The sequence below is a fragment of the Manacus candei genome, unplaced genomic scaffold (genome assembly GCF_025592945.1).
Source record: "Manacus candei isolate 608988 ecotype Guabito, Panama unplaced genomic scaffold, ASM2559294v1 h1tg000002l, whole genome shotgun sequence".
Lineage (NCBI taxonomy): Eukaryota > Metazoa > Chordata > Aves > Passeriformes > Pipridae > Manacus > Manacus candei.
In genome coordinates, this window is record NW_026138050.1 from 9,480,035 (window position 1) to 9,500,621 (window position 20,587).

At 35.5% G+C, this 20,587-nt stretch overlaps 1 protein-coding gene across 1 annotated transcript in view; it reads left to right on the top strand.

Moving 5' to 3' along the window:
- The window catches only part of SNX29 (sorting nexin 29), a 97,603-nt gene that overhangs the window by 38,311 nt on the left and 38,705 nt on the right, over positions 1-20,587 (top strand). The window contains exons 16-19 of the mRNA XM_051810222.1: positions 2,007-2,123; positions 2,493-2,548; positions 3,121-3,202; positions 16,497-16,637. Coding sequence (XP_051666182.1) covers positions 2,007-2,123; positions 2,493-2,548; positions 3,121-3,202; positions 16,497-16,637 — 396 coding nt within the window. The remainder of the gene's footprint in view (positions 1-2,006; positions 2,124-2,492; positions 2,549-3,120; positions 3,203-16,496; positions 16,638-20,587) is intronic.

The window sequence follows — 20,587 nt, forward strand, 5'->3', positions numbered from 1 at the left end:
GCTTTGACAAGAAGAAGGACTGAAGTAACTTAATTACTAATAGATACCTAACAATTTGTCCTTTTGATAAGATGTAACAAGTGATTTGCTGTTAAATTTCCTTTTTATTATTTAACTTTGCTAGGGCCACTTACAAATTTTTGTATTACTTCTCATGCTTTGAGAGAGTTGTTGAATTTACATATTAATCGAGTCTGCAAGTAGAAAGTTATTTCAAGGACATCCAAATTCGAGAGAGAGAAGAGTCACATATAATATCAGATAGGCTGAATTTTGTTCTTCTGATAGAGACAGGCACTGAAAAATCAAACAAACTACTAAGTTTTGTATCCATTCACAAATTTGTATATTGTTTTTGAGAACCAGTCAACCAGATATCAGTATTATGGTTTTTCTCTGTACATTTCCAACTAGTATTTTATATTCTATTCTATATATTCTCTACCTTTTTGTGTGTAAAATGCAAGGAAGTTCTGCCTCCCAAGTCTCTGTGTAATTAAAAGTGACCTGTTAGTATTAACCACAATCAGAGACTTATTATATCCTTAAATGTTACACCACTCACTTTAAATTGGAATTAGTGGTTAAACAAGTATGGAAAATAATTTATCTAGAGTAAATGGCACTATATTAGTATTTTCTCTACTATAAAGTTGGCTTAGTTTGGCTCCTTTTTGCATGTGTGTTACACTGATGAATTACTGGATTTGAAGGATTCCCTCTAATGTAAAAAGAAATTGGAAAAGAATACTTGAAGTTTACCTCAGGAAAATTATTTTTATTTTTAATCAATGATGTCAGATCCTGCCTTGTCAAATTGAAACTGCTTTTTTCTGGTTGCTTTGATTGCGTGAACGATACAGGTTGTGTGGAACAAAGTACAAAATTAAAAGTAAGCACTAAATTAAACCAAATTCAACTGCTTTATTTTGGGGAACTTCCCTGGGGAAGAGGGAAAAGGCAGAGTAATTCAAGAACAGGAGCCCATGAAATTCATAGATAGTAATGAACTGCCTCTAAAAAGGAAACTATGAACTCTTAAGAGAGTTGGCAGTAGTCCAAGTCCCTGTGATAGTATTGAAGGTGCTTGATTGATATTCATCTTATTCAGCTTTGTTTCATATTGTTACCCCGTTGCCTCTGCTGTTCTCTGAGCTTTGGATGCTGATATGAGGAGGCATTTGAAGAGTTGCTGTAGCTGCAAACAGGTGTAATGATAGTGGTGGGGCAGCTGCTGTGCCCACTGGAGGGGCCAGCTGCTGAGTGCTGCTGTTTTCTTCTCACTGCTCTACACTTCACATCCTTGATGTTCACCCAGCCCTTGTCACGTCCTGCATCACTTGTTGCTTTCCTAACTCTGAAATGGAGAGCACACACACACACACAGAGCCAGACCTGGGGTCTGAAGAGGCCCCACGAGAGGCTGTGCTGTTTACCTGTGCTCAGCAACCTGTGCCCCAGACTAACTGGTATTTAGGCTCCTTTGACCCCTCACAAATTTGCCTGGGATGAGTGGACTTCTAGCTCCAGTGCTGTTAAAACTCCAAGTAAGAGTGCAGAATACATCACTCATGAATTATTGACAAAGTTAATGCAGTTTGTGCATTTGCATTACTCCCAGTTCAGAATACTGTGATTGGTTTGTACCTGTTGAGGGCTGTGTTCATCCAAGAATTAAACTGAGAACAAAAGTTAATGAGTGTTTTATTAGAATCAGTTGTCATAGGATCTCCTGTGATAGGAATAAAATTTAGCATAGAATTGTATTTGGTCCTGTTGAGTTCAATATCACAATTACATTGCAAGGCATGAGTCAAAATTATAACAATCTCTGTTCTTAATGGTCAAACTAATGCATTAGCAATGAGATGCACTCCTTGGGAGAGTATGGCAAAATAAAACAAAACCTCAATAAAATTCGATGTACATGTAAGAAATTACATAGTGTGATTATTTTATTTTTTTTGCAGTTTAGAGCACAATTACCTCTTGGCTTTGCTTTTCAGGTGGCTGAAATGCATGGGGAGCTGATTGAATTCAATGAGAGGCTGCACCGTGCCCTGATGGCTAAGGAAGCTCTCGTGTCCCAGATGAGACAAGAACTAATTGATTTGAGAGGCCCAGTGAGTGTTTGTTTATGGCACTGTAGATTCTACAACTCTGGAATAAGCTCAAACTCCTGATGAAATATATAACAGCTTATAAGAAATAGCAGATCTGACAACAACACCTTACTTAGTATTTTTGATAGCATTTGATTCTTGTTTCTTTACAAAACTATAAGCAAATTCTAACATGAAGGACTCACAAGGGGTGATGTGTCCACAATCTGTCTGAACGATTTTGTTTTTCTTTTATTGTTTCTCAGTAATAATTTTTATTGGCATTTATGAAATTGAATGTTGAATTGTAATTTCTTTATAATATTGTGCCTTCTTAGTTGAAAACCTAATAACCAGTGTGTGAGAATTATTTCTGTTTTGTAAACACAGGTCCCTGGAGATTTGAGTCAAACATCCGAAGATCAGAGTTTGTCAGATTTTGAAATGTAAGTTTAGTAATTAAAGAATTTTTCTCTTCATACTGTCTTTATGGCAAAGAAGAATAAGCAAACAGATTCCATAATTGGCTTTTCCTATGTTATTTCCAATAACTGAATTCTTAGCTGTTCTGTTATTAAAAGTATGGAGAGCTGCACATTCCATGCCCTAGTGTAGTTTTTAATAATGTTGAATGCAAGGAGTTTGGATTTAGCTGAGTTTTGTGGACCAAAATGTTGGGTTTGATGAAATGAATGATTCTTGTTTCATGCATATAATCAAAAGTAGTCAAATCCATGCTGTGAAAAAAGAAACAAAACCCAGAAAACCTGCAGAAGGAATTGTTTTGGTGCTCTATATCAGTGCTCTATTTCAGTTGGGTTAATTTCAGAGAACACTTTTAAATACAGCACATACAAAAAGTTCAGGCAGAACTCCAATTTTTCTGATACTTCATTTGAAATGTTAAGTTGCTTTGTTGGTCACTTTGATCATTATCTAAACCATTGGATGTAGTTGCTTTGCAATTCATACACATAAATATGATTCCCTGTTTTAAGTTTTTCTCTCTCCTCCTCAGATCAAATCGTGCTCTTATTAATGTTTGGATTCCCTCAGTCTTTCTGCGTGGAAAAGCTGCTAATGCATTCCATGTTTATCAGGTAAGTGATAAGATATATCTCAACACAGATTTTGTGTAAAAGCTTCTGGCTGAAATAGAACATTTTAATAATTTAAAGATCTCCATATAATTTCATTAGAGATCAGCTAATGAACAGGCAGCAGTAACTTCATATATATTCAACCATAGGATTGTGTTGATTATCCAAATAGCATATTTGGAGGGTTGACTTTTAGTAGTTTAATACTTTAAAAGCATGCTAATAAGATGACTACGTTGGTCAGGGAGTGCAGCAATTCAATGTTAATCAGTAATGCCTTCTTCAATGTGCATGTACATGTTTTATTTCTATTTTGGAGATAGCAATGACCAGAAATATTGCTTGACAGACAGACAGGTGTGGCTTACTGTAGTAGCTCACTTAAAAACGTTTGGAATGATGAAACAAGTCTTCACTGTGTGTCATTGAGTGTGTTCATAGTGTGGTCTGCTCAGGCAGGTCTGAATTTAGGGGTTTGTGCTCTAGCCTGACTTGCAGTTGAGGCATTGAAACCTTATACTGTTCCTTGATTCCTGGATTCTTGACACTCTCCATGGATAGAATGGCAGGGCAAACTTTAAACACTCTTTAATATGCCATCCCAGGCTGTTTGTATTTCTTTGTTTGGGGATTATTAGCAGCTGCAAAATTTCTCCACTTTTGTTTCAGCCACATGTAGTTAGTTTTGAACAAGACTGCTGAAGCTTGTTAACATTCCTCTCACTCTGAATGGTGGTTTTTGTAGAATTTTGAATCATTTATAAAGTGTTGGCAGATAGTTGTAAAATATAGGAAAACACCCACCTTCTGGCCAGTAATAGAGAATGAAAAATAAGACTTTAGGTAATGGAAAGAAAAGCTGACAGTATGGAACAGTTAGTCATTTGTTCAAAACCACTGAATAATCAATCAAATTCAGATGCACAAGTGAGTGTGGAAACCTGACTTGCTGACAGGAGCAATAATTTTTGTCTTTCTGGCTTTCACATGTTCCTCCATTCTGCTGTCACTGGCTACACATTCTCAAACCCAGACATCAGTCTGCTAACACAGAAATGATTAAAAGCCTCAGGATCTCACCCCTCCAAGTCTCTGCTACTCTTATAATGTAGCAGTTCCATGACCACTAGAAGAGCTCTGGTTTCTCTTGCTTATTTCCCAGGTTGCTCTGTTTTATTCTTTTCATCCTGCTGGAGTGGGGAGGTTGGACCAGATGACCCACTGTGGTCCCCTCCAACCTGACTCATTCTGTGAATTCTTTGAAGAACTTACTGTATTTTTAATTTCACTTGTAAGTTGGTATCGAATTAGTTACTAAAGAGCTCAGTACTTGTCATGCAGTTTGACTGAACGTGACTATATGAGTGGCATCATGAAAGCCTGGAAATTATGCACAATTCACATATACTATAGATGTTGTGCATGTTCTTTTTCAAAAGGAAAAGTGCAAAAACCTCAGTTGGTAAGAGGTTCATTACTTTACCCAAAATCTGCTGGAGTGAGTAGAGGATTAGATGTTGCTCTCAGGCTTCATCTGTTACTTGTCATCAGCAGAAAACAAAGAACTTGTAATTGAAGGATAAGCCTCTGGAGAATAGGAAAAAAGGAAGCAAAATATTGCAAGTTTCTAAAAGATTGGAAATTCTGGATCTGCAAAAAGACAATTTTGAGAATTCTGTTAGATTCTTTATGTCTACAGTATAAACTCATAATGTTTGACATTCATAGAGTGCAAAATTGGTATATGTGAAAAATGTACAAGTTCTTTTGAATATGCCCTATTCATTACCTATTCACAAAAGCAATTTACAGATATATGTAATGTGAAAAGTTAAATATAGCTATCTAGAATACACATAGAATGTAGTAAGACCAATTTGTCTTTAATTACAGAATAGCACAGAATTATTCTGGTGAACAGTTGTCCATTTGCTCAACTTTTTCTTTTAATTGTTCAAAAAAAGCAAACAAGAATTATCTGTAGAAGTGACTTAAAGCTTCCATAATTCTTATTAAACTTTGATCATTGTACCTGTTGTGATCTTTCCTTGTGGAAGAATGGATTAATGGCATTCCTACCACTTTTTGATCTCAGTAAGAGATGCGTGACTGGGAAGAGTATCTGTCTGGCAAATAGCTTTGTTTTCTGCCACTGTGCATGTGAAAAAAACGAATTTTCCTAAATAAACATACACTCTGAGCATAGCATGTGATGAAACATCTGAAGTGATTGCCACCTCTCCGATCAGTTATGTAGTCACATACTTGCTGAATGTATATTTTACATTTTATAGTGACCAGGAAAGCATTAATTTATAAAACTTCAATAACAGCACTGTGCATTTATCTTGTTAAATCTGTGCCAAAACATGTGCTCCTGATTACAGAGAATTTGATTCAATGTTGAAATTGTGGAAGGGGGTATTTACCAGGCTACCAGTATGTACTGAACAGACAAGGACTGGGGGTGCAATTAGGATAAATGATTGAGCTCATTTACGAGAGTCCTCTTATTCATAATAAACATTATTTTTACTGCTTTATCATATATTTCTCCAGTGGCAGAAAATTAAAAGGCATGTAAAACTCTTTGTATCAGCTACATGAGAAATTACTTGTGGTATATCAATGTAGAGGAAAGTAGCAATACTGCAGAATGTTGATGTTAGTGAGATCATTACCAACATCTTTTCGAGTTGAGATTTCTCTGCCATTAGTTGAGTGACCATAACTTGAGGTGCAAAAACTGACTCTTGGTTGTGCTGGTTAATTCTGAGAAAGAGATGTCAAATGAACTTTGAAGAAAGCCAAAGTGTGCCAGTTGGAAGAGGCAAAGTTTGAAATTTTGGGTTTGGTTAAGCATAATTTTTAGATATGCTAAGTACTGACAATTGTAGTTAAAGCTAATTGGAAATTAGCCTTAAGGTGCTTAACCTGACTGCAAATTAGCTCATGTGTGTAATACTATTAAGGGAAGATGTGGTTACCAAATGAAGGTGTTACAGAAGGGCACGGACCTTGCCCACTGCTTTTCCAAATGCACTTCATGTAAATGTATTTCTTACGTGGCTTGATTTCTTCTGCATTTTCTGTTACTGGAAAGCTGAAGAGATTGACCCCCTCTGCCCTCCTGTTATGAGGCACCTTGTTAACCTTTGCTGATTTGAAATTGTGTGTCTCTGGAGCATTTCACTTGCTGCAGAGCAGGACAGTGAACCAGGGCAGACTCGCTGTGTCACAGTTAGTGTTGATGTACTTTAGAATCCTCGTGCCTCTTCTGTCCCTTTTTGATTATAAATTAATATTTTCTAGCAGAAAATAAACTATTGTGTACATATCACTTGCCTTGGAAATGACCAAAAGAGGGTGGAAAGAATTGCAGAGCACCTCAAGTAGTTTGGAAAACGATGAACCCACTGGTTCCACTGTGTCTGTCATCTGTTTCCATGGACTTACCAGTGCTTCTTAAGAATATAAGAATTAGGAGAAATAAACCCAGGTTGCTGTGCCTCTGTGAAATCAATGCCAGTTTTGCACTTGTGCTTCTTAAACAGGAAAAGAAATTAATGGCATGTTGATTTGCATATCAGGAGGGGCCTGACCTGGACAGGATAAGAACAGACTCCTGCAGGAATTGTGTTGTGGTGTTTGCTTTATTTTTTTAACTTATTGCAGATTTGCAATGCTGCTTTGAAGGGCATTTCAAAGCATTTCTTTTTGTGTCACATTAACGTTTTGGTCTGTTTCAGATGTCATGTTCAAAATCAGTACATCTTTCATCCTTAAAAACACCCAGGTGTTGTTCTTCTGTGAATATAGATGGAAAAGTTTCCAGCTCCAGCCCACTTGCCACATAGTTTCAACCATCAAATAGTTCCTTAAATTTCTATTAAGGATTAAAGATTCTGGTCAAGCTCAGAACTCTGAAAGCAAGCAACATTTTATAATGAATCCTATTAGATGTGGAAATTTCAATCAGACCTCTGTATTTGTAGAGTTACACTGCACTCTTGCAGTAATGTTTAACTGGCAGAATTAACTGCTTATGAATACTAAGGGCTTAAAAACAAGGTCTAGAAGCAGCCAAATTTTATGCTCAATTTGAATGACTGAGTTAAAGGGGGCAGTTGTGAGCAGCAGATAATTCAGTGCTCACAGAGTAGCACTATCTAGTACTCTTAAAAATTAGCAGAGCCATAAACCTGTATCATTCAACTGTGGATCTTACAGCAATTAGAAGGTGTAGAAATTTGGGGGAAAAAAACTATTTAGAATTGGATATGCTCTTCAGTGCAGTTACTAAGTTCAGTTAAATATATTAAATATTAAAAATATTTTTCACTTGTTTTCTCACAATAGAAAGTAATAACAGAAAAATGCACATTTTAAAATCTGTTTTCACCATGGAGTTTTTATGGGTTATTCCCATTCTGGATTATTGCTTGTGGAGAATTGGCAGATTGTCTCTTTTAAATGAAATGCCAGTAGCAGATCTTGTTGAACTAATAAAGACTAAATCTCCACGTGCAGTGCACCAGGAATTTAAAGGTGAAATAGCTGAAAAATAACTGATAAATAGCTTGAGACTTGCATACTAGAAGATTTTTAAGTGTCTAATCTGACAATTTTTAAAAGTGTTGAGGGAAGTCTGAAAACCAACTTGTTACAAATCATTAGGAAAGTGGTGGAAAACTAGAAAACTCTATTTTGCTGTTTATAATCTCTGGTTTATCTGTTTGCAGTTCTAGTTCTCTCCAAAGAAATATATCAGAAATGGAAAGAATATAGGTGAAAAATGAAGCCTTTTCATTGGAAGAACATATTAGAAATTCTCAGCCTGCATGAAAGACAACTGAGAGGGGAATACAATAGCAGTCTTTCAAATCATGGAGGAAAGGGAGAGGTTTTTAACTGTTTCAAAATGCAAATTGGAGCACCCATAGAAACTACTGCCTTGCAGTTCCAAAACAAGTGCATGACAGTGGTTTTCTCCACAGCATATAATTGGGGTGAATACTGAAAGTTTACATGGGTCTAGAAAATAATTGAGCTAATTGAATTGAAGCAAAAACAATCCAAACACAAAGACATGACTTATTTCTTAGGAGATCCCTGGGTAGCTATATTTTGAAAGATAGGCAGTTTTTCTGGATGAATATCACTGTACCTTTTGTTCATGTTTAAGTGTACTGAATAAAATATATTTTATAATTCACCAAGGAATTTTCTGAACTGTTGAAATCAGTATACCTTGCTGTGAGAGTAGGGTGCAAGAAACCTGGGGGTCATGGTATAACTAAACATGACTTACTCTTGGAATGTTTTGCTAATAATGACTAATTTAGTCCTAGAATGGAAATATTAAGGGTGATGATGAAATATCTTTCCTTCCACTAATGTTTATCTCCTATGCATGGCAAGCTCATTGTAAATGTTTTCAAAGCACATCCTCTCTCTTTATACTTGCTCAGATTTGTTTTGCCTCAGGTTGAGGTTGTAACTGCTGCCGTGTCATTCATTAGTGCTGATGGATTACTCGTACAATTAATGTTGCACCTGAGTAGAGAAATTAATTAGATGACCAGTTGATGTCCTTATTACGAATCAACAAATCATTAGGATTATTTAGACTTCACTGGATGGAATTATCTAGGCTGTGACAGGAGCTCAGGCTGGATTGTCATAACTGGATCTTCTAGCAAGGACATCAGAGCAACTGTAGTTATCCAAAAGAAGGTTCAGAGGCTTATTCTCTTGCAAAGTTTGTGATGGTTATTACTGAGTGGCAAACTGCTTAGTTATAAGGACCTAAGTTGAAGGACCTAACCACATATGGAGTAACTAATATATTTTGTACAAAGTAACAGTTAAGGAAACCTAGTCCTTTAAACACACAATTTAAATAATAGGTATCTTTGTAAAACCAGGGTCATGCTGACAAAATTTTCTCTTCTGAACAGTGTATCTCTCTAGTTAACTAAGTTGCTTTCTGGTGACTGCTTTTTGTGATCTATGCAGGTTGATGCCCATCTTTTTAGTGTAGCAGATGCTGCTCAGTCAGCCTACCATTAGAAAATTATTTCTTGTCTAATATATTCACAAGGATAAAGACAGAATCCACATCAGAATAAAAAAATAATTTTGCATTTACATTTTACCTCTAGATGGTGATAGTTAGATGCAGTTCCTTTAGTGTCTGTGAAGCGAGCTGATTATTGCAATAATATTATTTTGTCATATTTCTCAACTGTAGAGTATCTTATTTTCTGTCTACATATGGATTCCACTTTCCTGTGAAGTGTACAGCAAATGCCATTAGTCATGCCTTTTGTTGCTATAATTACCAATGCCTGACACTTAAGATAATGAAACTGAGATTTTATGATTCTTAAAGTGATATCAATATTTAAAATGGCTTCTTGCAAATATGCCTTGTTTGCAGAGTAGTGAACACTTCAGATTATAAACCAAATAAGATTAAAGATTAACATGCTAATCAGACAAGACTGTTACCATTTGCATATGAATAGGACTCCCTAAGATTGTAATCAATAAACATTTCTTACAATGTTTTTATTGATTTGACTATCTTCAGTCTTACTGTTTAATACTGACCAAGATATTTGCTCATAATATTTCTTTTTATATTACTTTAAATGATATTTTCCTCTCCACTCTCTCTGAAGAAGGAGCTTTATCCCTTCATATGGAGGGGCCATTAGCACAGAATCATTTTGGTTGGAAAACACCTTTACAACATCGAGTCCAGCCATTAACCCAGCACTGCCAAGTTCACCTTTAAACCCTGTCCTTAAGTGCCACATCTACACATCTTTTAAATCCCTCCAGAGGTGGTGACTCCACTCCTTCCCTGGGCAGCTGTGCCAGGGCTTGACAACCTGAGTGTTGACCTTTAGTTTACACCCAAGCCAGCACAGCCTCAGTATTTCATCAAGGGTAGAACTCTTAACAATGGGAGGCAATGCACTGGCAGTCAGTAGTTGAAAGGTAAGCAGAGAGTTGCAAAAATTAAACCCAAAGTTGAATTTAATTCTCCTGATGTATGATGAATTGCATGGCTGTAGCAGCTGCAGCACTAAGCAGGCAAAAAGGAGAAATAAATAGTCTTCTAATCACATTCCATTTCAGTGCAGCTCAGGGCAAGGAGAGAAGAAAATGAAGTAGAATGATTTGGAGAATTTGAAAGAAAAATATGGCTCATGGCATTCTGAAAGAGAGTGGTTTTAGAGTGTGTAAGCCAAGAAGGTTGAATATCCCACTTTTTCTGCAGTGCAATCCAAGGATGTGTCAGAGAAGCATAAGAGAAAGCATAGAGGAGAAAAATATTTAAATAACTGGAATTGAGGGAATATACAAGGATGAGATCAGTCCTTGGAGACTTTTATAATTATTTATTTTCTAAAGGAGACCATAATACAACTTAATACATTGATTTGCTTATTGAAATGCTGAATTCAAAAAATACTGGGAAATTAAAAGCAGAATTTTTATTTTCAGATTATTTTATAACTACTACAGAAAGAAGCAAATAATTTAGATCCAATTAATAACTCAAATAAATATTAGCTATCTTGTTCAGAAATGGATTGGTGAGAGAGCTTCCTTTCCCTTGCCAGAGCACCCAAAATATTCCATTTGGAGAAAAAGGCAGCACTATTTTCTCCTCTGCAGAAACTTCTTTCACTGCAGCAGTTGTCATGCATTGCCATGACTGTGTTGGTTCAAAGTGCACGTTTGTGCAATGATGTTAATTATTTTGGCTTCTTGTAGGTCCTATTGCACTGTTGAAATGACCTTATTATGTTACTGAGTGATTTTTTTTTTTCCTGCTGGTTTGATTTGTATATAAAAAGACAAAAAGTATTGGTTCCATCCAGCAAAAGCAAAGGCAATGCTGCCTTTGTTCTTTAGGGACCAGTCACTGTAGTGCTGTTCTGGGGAGCAGAAGCAGAACTGGGACTGCAGAAGCCCAGTGAACATCACTCTGCACTTGTGTAATTGGGTGGAGAAACCTAAAATGCATGACAATTTTCTGTTTAGTAGAGCAATATTGGCTGTTTTTAAGGCTCATGCTTTGATGTGCACTGTGTCATATATTTGACATTGTATTGTTCATTTTTCTGAACTAAATAACAAAACCTTGAAGATTTAACATAACAAAATGTATTCTAGTATTTGCAGTCTTTGTGCAAGCAGATAAAATGGTCATATTGAGATAAAAGCTTATTCACTTTAATTCCTGGTATGTCTCTATGGCACACAAAAAGCTGCTCATATCACAGCTGAAAAGTTTCATTGTTTCATTTGTTTTTCATTATGCAGAAATTCTTAAATTGGATCATTTTCAAAGGGGGAACTTAACCATAAATACAGTCCTGCAGCTGTGTCAAAATATAACTTGCATTTGTATTCATTTCTCACACTTCAGAGGTAACTTTGGAGAACTGAGCTTGAATTTATATTCTAAACAGAATCCCATTCTCCTGAAGTAAAGTCAAGAAATGAAATCAGTTCTTCCTTTTTTTGTGATATGCTTCCCCTTTGGATTCATACCTTTTACTTCTTCTCTACGTTTTGAGTGCAGATATATATAATTTTGATAGAAACCTCCTAAATAGATTGTCACTCCTATTTTATAATGTGCTTTCCTGAGAGGAAAAAAAGGATAGTTCCAATCCACTGAAAACAATTATTTCTAAATAGTGAACTTTGATCAAAATCTCTTTAATTTAGTGTTCTTGAATAATTAAGATGTACATTAAAGTTGAGTCAGAGTTTTAAGAGTTAAAAAAAACTTTATTAGTATAAAGGTAAAACTATGGATCAATGGTGCTCCAAATTTTAGAGTGTTATTTAAAAGCAAATGTAAAGAAAACATTCACTAGTCAAGCTTAGCTGAGTTAACAGTGAAAAATAAAGGTGCCAATGTGCATGTAATGTTTTTGTATTCATGCTGATTGGGTTGTCTCTACCAAACCAGTTGCTGATTTTTCTTTTTGTTGTCACATGCTTGGGCATTGATTTGAAAGTACTAACAAACAAGAGGACCTCCAGAAAACTCTCTTTTATTAGTGAGGGAAAGGAAGTTAGAGATACAGTACTATAGAAAGAGTAGCTTTTTTCTCTCACCCTTTTTTTATCCCCTGGTAATGCTCACTGAGGTGATAAAGGTCACAGTAGCTTCCTTAGTGTAGCTCAGTCTCCTTTGCATTCCTTATGCTGCCCAACATCTTTTTCCTGTGCTTCTAAGGCAGCTATGACCTTGTCCAGCCTAGGACTTGTTCTTTACAAACATTCTCAGTGTTCTTTATGTCCTTTGAAGTGTTCTGCTGCTGAATTGTCACAAGTTCTCTTCCATCTTGTGCCACTGAATTTTATATGTGGTTTAGTAGAGTTTCACTACTCACCTTCCCTTAGCATTGTTCCCTCCCTTTCTGACATTTTTCTTGCCTCAGGAATAGGCCATGGACTCACAAGGACTTTAACTTCAGCATTTCTGTATTTGTGGATCTCACATAAAGAGTTCTCTGGCAAGAATTCATTTTTTTTAATATATATTCAGATCATCCTACCAGGAACTTCCCCATATTTGCAGGGAAGATTCAGGAGTAACTTCATTTAGGGGAGATCCTTCTTGATGCCTAATCTGCAATTTCTATAACCATGAATGTCATTGCAACAGAAGAAGGTCTTTAATATCCCAGTCAGTGTCTCTTGCTACTCACTGCATTGAGAGAGACACAAAAGTGAATCCTCAATATACCAATCTATATTTTTGCATCAAAAAGAAAAGCACCCACATTGGACTCCTGCAGACCTGAAGAACAAGTGTTGGTTGCAGGCATTTGGTCTGTGTACACTGGAATGGAGCAAGTTGGAATTTTGGCATTTGTCCTTTATTTTCCTCAGGCTTTTATACATAAGTAGCAAGGAACTGTGTCAACTGTTACTAGTCTGTAACCAGGACTTGTTAACAGCATTTTGGACTCAGAACTGCTTAAAAGATTTCTTAACTTATTAAAGAAACTATTGGCTCAAAAAGCAGGACCATGGGAGTAGTATTTTTCATTTCAGTATGCAATCAGTAAACCAGTGCTTTCAAATTGAGTCTCAGAAGATTTTGGGCATTTCAGTAATATTAAGTTAGCTGATAGTTGGCTGATAAACACAATATTAAATTGCAACCGTTATTGCTGTTGCTCTCCAAATCTTTGACTTCGGATGTTTTTGTGATGAGAAAATAACAGACTAATTCATTATACATACTTATTAACTGAAATTTTTCTTGGAGCTGCTGTAAATCATAGCTACAGAAAGGTTACCAATCAATCTTTACACGGGAGACCTAAATGGAAAGTGCTCCGAAATTAACAGCAGAAGCTACTTAACTAATTTTTTGATATTCAAGAGAGTATTAAAATAAAATCTTTTGTCTACAAACAAATAAGCATTCTAGCAGTGATTTTGATTGAGTCTGTAAGTTTTCATTACCTTGAAAATTACTTAACTAGGTTAGGAAGTGAATAATATCAGGAAAACACGGGCATTAGAAAAGAATTGTAATGATTTAGAATTGATTTTTTAAAATTGATCAGAGAATAAGGACTAAGAGTAGTCCCTTAAACATTCTATAACATGATCTTAAAATACTGTTCTGTAATTATGTGTCATTTGTAAAGGTGTTTGCTGTAGCAAAAGGTGGTGTTGCTCTGGGGTACAGTGAGATAATTTGGGACAAAAAGACACAAAAGTGTCTGTTGGCAACTACAGCTTTCACTCATTTCCCATCAAAAGACCGTGACTGAAATTGTGGATGCCTTGAAGATGATGGGAAAAGACCTAATGACTTTTGGTACAATTTCAAACTGTACATCTCAAGTTGCTTGATTTAGCATTATTTCAAAATTTTGTCTGCAAAAGTAATCCTTCCCTGATCTTCCTGTGCTGGTATGATCTGTATTTGAGGTAAAAGGGGATAACTATGTGCCTTAAATGACTACACTAGGATAAGTTTATCCAAATAATTTTATATTTAGTATTTGCTTTGTTTGATTTCCCAACTGAATTTGCATTGTCTTGGCAAGGGAATAGCATTCCCTTCTTTGATAACGAAGGTTTAAATCTGTACTGCATCATGAACTTTAATATACCTTTCATACTCTATTATATGATTGTCAATAAATTCAATATGGCACAGGGCTCCAAATGTTGCATTTTCATTTCTTACTGCTTAAATGAAATCAATATCTATGTACATAGAAGAACAGTAAGAAATTTTCTAGTGGTTTTATCTAAGAAATTAATCTATGGTTTTGCAGTCCTTAAAAATTTCAATTACAGTGTACCAGATTCCTTAATTAGTTAACTATGGGTTACAGCTTAACAGGTAATGTTGAACTGCATGATTCACCAAATCACATGTGCAAAGATAACTGCTTAGTTAAATTAAGGTTTCCATATTAAATGACTTAGTTAAAAATAATTGAAGTTTTTTTTTTTAATTGTCCCCACCCCCCCCAAGGAAATTGAATCATGAATCTTGGGAATGTATACAAAATTCCAAACAACATACTGGTGGAAGTGAGAACAGGCAGGGAGAGGGGTTAGATATATTTAATATAGTTTTTACTACATTAAATAAATTTTATTAGAATTATGTAAAATACTTGCATCTCATATATCCCTTCATTTGCTTTGAAAGATGTACTTAATTGTTCAAACAGATGGTCCTGTAGGAGTTTAATTATCCTGGCCTTATTTTCAAAGTGGAAAAGAAATCTGAATACTTCTTGCAGACTTACTATTGTGGTTCCATCATTACACTGTCTGAATCCTTGTTACCAAAACCAGTTGAGTTTTTGTTTACATCTGCATTTGTAATTCACACAATACTCTGAATCTTTTGAATTCTTAGATGTGCTAATTTTGGAACTGTAGTATTCCTTTTTTGGAATTGCAGTATTCCTGTAGAAAATGTATTAGTATTTTCTACACTGAAATAGTCTAATTTGGCAGAATGATGTCTGCATGATATATTGCATTTTGTTGCAAGGGCAGAAGCCTCCTATAAATTTGAAAAACTAGGTGTCTGCAGGAATAAAAGGACTTGATAAAGACCAAACCTAAGGAAGGCTACATGAGCTGCTTTTGTGGGAGGAGGCATTCACTTGACATCCCTTGATCTCTGAAATACCACAAGTTCTTAGTAAAGTATAATTTTTTTTCTAAGGACTTGTCAAATGCCCACTCCTCGGGGTTGCTTTTTCACATGAGGGTTCTCCTGATCCTTGTCTTACAGCTTACTGATGAATTCCTGGGGGGTTGTGGAGCAGCAGGGCAAGGCAGTGCCATCGGGACCATTTCAGCTTCATTCCTGGTGCAGAATATTAAGATTATTGGCACACACACCAGAAGGGATAAGTGGCAGATTCTAGAAAGCAGCTTAGGGAAAGGTCACTCTGGATCTTGAGTTCTGATGCTTGGTTTAGAGTTTCTGATGTGCTCTTTCAGCATTCTTTTAAACTGTAGGTTCATTCCTGTAGAGGAAAGGTTATTCCCCTAGAAAAGAGGGAAAACTCAGTTTTCTGGAAGTATATTTCACTTCTCCATGAAATTTTCCCAGAGAATGTGAATATTTAGCATGTAATTGGTAATATGCTCATGAAATAATGAGTGGCAAACAAAAGCAGAATCACAAAAACTACAGCTGTGTTAAATTATACTTAATGTCCTATACAAGCAGAAAGAATGAACTGTGTTTATTTTCCAAACAATAAAATTTCTAGTTTAGTTTTCGATGTAATTTTGTTAGGAAGTAAATTAAGTTTCATACTTGGGATGAAATTATGTTTTGAAATTCTGATGCTACAAAGCTAATTTACAAAGTTGAAGAACTGTGTTGAGGACACAGAAATCAATTTTATAGTGGTATTAAATTATTTTTTTCCTTTGGTCACTGGGTAGCAGAATATGCTGGAAACCATGGTAACAAAAAGTGCTGCCATGGTTGCCCCAGAGTCATGTTCAAATAAGCAAGCTGTGTTTGTCTTGATTAAAATAAGAGAAAGAAAGAAAAAGAAAGGGAAAAAGAGAGAAAATAAGGTTAATGACCTGTACAATAGGAACAGCAAAGGCACAGTCAGAACTGTACCTGGGGCTCCATGATCCTGGAATTTCTGGTGCTGTTGCATCACATGAGGCTTTGAGGAGTGAGGAGATGCATCATCTCAGGGTTTGTCTTTACACTGTTTCCTTCCATGTCTGTATTTTGCAGGTTTATATCAGGATAAAGGATGATGAATGGAATGTGTATCGAAGATATGCAGAGTTCAGAAGCTTGCATCATAAATTACAGAGTAAATACCAGCAAGTGAGGACTTTTAACTTTCCACCTAAAAAGGCCATTGGAAACAAGGTACTTGAAAGAACTCACAGTATCAGTAAAAGCTGGGGGAAAAAAACCTCTCTCATTCATACACAAATAAAAGAGGTGACTCATAAATGTTTTTACACCTGCTAGACAGTACCTGCTATTTTTATACAGACTTTCCCCTTTCCAGGTGCAGGTTCACTGATGTAGGTAATGCAATGGTATTTCCACTTACTGAAAAGAAAACTGGTTCTATTAAATGAAATATTCATGACATACACAATAAACAAATGCACAGAACCTCAAAAACTGTGCTGGACAGCTCCATATGTAAAATGAAGTCTCTACTACTTTTTTTTTTTTTTTAAATGGCAGCAATTAACAGTGGTGAGTAATTAATTAAATGTTTCTGTTGCAATTTTGTGTTAGAAAAATCATCTTTGCTAATTTGTGTGAGATAATACAAAATTTCAAAAACAGCTAGAAAAAAAATTATAAATTCCTTACTCACTTTGGGATGTCAATGAATTGGACTGTGAGGGTTTAAAGGTAGTAACTGGTCTGACTCCAATGGTTTCCCACATGTACTCCAAAAATGAGCAGGTGCTGTGAAAGGGCAGTAATGCACATCATCTGGAATAAGTGGTGGTGATGTAAGTATATTAAAATGAATCAGTAAAACCTGCAGTTCTGTTTGCTTGGCATAAAGTCCACTGTTAATGTGGTTGTTCATTGCCTGTGAACCTGGGAAATGAAAATACTTATGAGATCTTTTCTGTTTTTTTTTTCATCTGTTAGTAGCTCATGCATTTTTCATTTAATTTTTAGTGGATGGTTTTGTAATAGAAACAATGTATTTTCTTCTTTGTTACATAACTAATTCTCCTTTTTTGAAGTGATGGAGTATCAGCCACTTCAGTAAATTACAAAAGCCGCCTTTTAAGCTTTTTTTTTTGATAGTCTTTCATCCTTAATTACTTTAAATACTAATTGAGTTACAAATTCAGTTGCACGGTTGATGCATACAAAATTATCAGTTGAGCAACTCATTAAAAAATTTACATTGCTTATTCTTTTAGTGCTTCAGCTTTGAGCCAAAGTTCTACCTTAATCCTGCACAAACCCACTTTCTCTCATATCAGGTCTCAGAAAAAGTGTCTTTTTACAGTAAGAAAGGGATGCCATCCATTGGACTCCTGAAAGACTGCTATGATGAGACATGAGAGAGTTGTGATTATACTTCTGTGTGTTAGTTTAGTGATTATAAGCTACTATTTAGTTTATTAGTGATTGTACTTCTGGCTACCTGCTGTAAATAACTTGGGAGTCAGAGTGTGATGCTTTCACATCAGCTTTGCAAGAGCTTTTACCTCAGTTTGTCACACAAGAGCTTATTTGCACAGCACATTGTGTAGGAATTTCTTTGTCTTTTAGTGGTGCTGTTTTCTGTACATGTCACAGTATGTGTTGCCTTCAGAAATATTGTATCATTTTGTGCAGTAGCTCCTTGGAAAACAACTGACTGAGATGGATTAATGGCCTGGAGACGGCCTTCCCTTCCATGGCAGAGCAAGTTGAAGGTTTAAAAGGAAAGTTTAAAAATATCAGTGTAAAATTAATTAATTCATACGGGTGTGTGTCTGTCATGGAATTCTGTGGAACTTTCAGTTTAGGATGAGGGGTTTGTGCAGGATGTTACACATGCAAATGTTTGGCAATAAACATTAGAAGAGATATTACCAATACTACTTTTTTCATGCTGCTTTTTTAACTTCAGGGGCTACCAAAGCACGTTCCCTTTTAGATATGCACTTGGATTTCAATAGGTATTTTTTCTCTCTGATATTAGTTACACTGTTTCTGATAGAATTGGAACTGTCTTCCTGTTCCTAGATTAATCATTACAATCTTGAATCAGTGCCTGAAGAGCAGTTTCAGTAGCTGAACTCTGCTAACAAAAGTGTCTCTTACGTCAATCTACGGTTTTCATATCCTTTACAGATCCTCAGTGTTATTAGATGCCCAAATAACATATTGGTAAAAAAATTGTCCTCCATGTGTAAATAGCTGAAAATCACTGTTTTACAGTTTTTGGAAGGTGGTGTGGGTGCTTTTACATCCTTCTGGTCTATACCTGAATGCTGTTGTTCATTGCATGTCTTCAGTATTTGGTACTGTGAGGCTGATGAAGGTGATTCTAAATGTTGGTGGCATTGGAAGCTCCTGCTGTAATTGATGCCAGCTCTAAATTTGGTGTTCAGTGACACATCTCACATTTAGGGAACCTCCAAGACCACAAGAGGACACCACATTCTACAGAATGACCTAGAATCACTCCTTCAGAGTGACCAAATACTGTCCAGTGTTTTGCTATGCAAAATATTGGAGCTTTGAGAAGGGAGTTTGACTAGAAGAGATAATGGAAAAAAACATATGGGGAAGTATTAATTTTCCTGCACAGTTTTCCTGGTTACTGCAGTAGAAGTGAAGGCAGATCAGGTTCAAATGCAAAGTTGCAGAGTTTGATGTTGGGAAAATACAAAAGGAAAGCAGAATTTCAGATGATTGAGGATTGTAAAAAGTCAGAAAATCAAGTATTATTACATATATACAGTGGAATTTGAAAATATTTAACAGTTATAAACCAATATTTTCAGGATATAATATATTCATTCTAATTATGATGTTTTAAATGTATTTTTGCCTTTCGTTTGTTTACCTTCAGTCGGGACAATTTATCTTAAGAGTTCATGTTCATGATCTTTCAATGAGTTATGTATATAGGATTAGAAACTAACTTTAATGCTTTAGGAAACATAAATTTAATATACAGAAAACCAATTAGTTGAAAATTAACTGAGAAGAGGAAGGAATACTGCTTTGGACAAGTAACTTTTTTTCAATTACAAAGAAGAGTGAGTATTTGCCTTTCAGGTTGGTAACCTCATTTTCAGTGTATTAGTTTAACATTTGAACTTAGTAAGTTAGAACCAACATAAAGCAATGAAGAAAAGAATTTGATTTATAAATGTTGCTTTGAACCAAGTTAGAGCCACAGGAAAATATAATAATAATGCTTGCAAAATTCCAGGTATTACTTTTCATATATACTAATCCCCATGCTGTATATCTTCTACTAAAGATATTTTGGTGCTGGTAGGAAATAGTTGTCAAAATCCTTATAAGTAATCCTAGCAAGAATCAGTATTCTTATTTCAGTTTATTGATGCTCTGTTTGAGCAAAACCAAGAAATATATTTGTTCTCTTTGCACTGTGTGTATAAGAGAAATGTCATATACTCATGATATATTTTGTACTTCTTTTTTAAACTGCAGATAATTTTATTTAAAACTGACCAATTTCAAGAGTATTTTTAACACTTGAACTGTTCAATTTTGTAATTTAAAAAATACTCCCCATGTACCAACCTGGATTCTGACTTGCTCAGTATTTTACATGTAACTGTATATACCAAGATTTGTTATTTCAAACTATGATCTTTCTTGCATGAAATAGATTTTTGCCTTTTAGCAAGCCTTCAGGTACTTTGGATCTTTTGAACTCATCCTTCCATCGTCTCAATTTAAGTCTTTGTGACTCCTGCATTCCTGTCAGGAGTGCCCAAAGGACAGGCTCATTTCCAAGTCTGGAGTGTGCCCAGTTGTGTGAAGCTCACAATGAGAAGCTCTGTACAGACATAACACTTGGTTGCAAAGGGTTACCTGAATGTTCTTGCATAGAAATATTGCTTAATTTAAGACAAACCCTTACATTTAGATTCGGAACCTTTGTTGGTGCTGTGTTGGTATCTCACTTTCAGATTGTTGGTTAAGTAATAATACTTATTTACTGGACTTATTCTAATTTTTTTGAATATTAAAGCATCCTTAAAATCTCCACTGCTACTTCTGCACTGGGCAGATTATAGTAACCAGTAATGATCTAATTAAGGATCTTCTTGCAAGAGTATTGTCCCAATAGAGGGCATATCAAA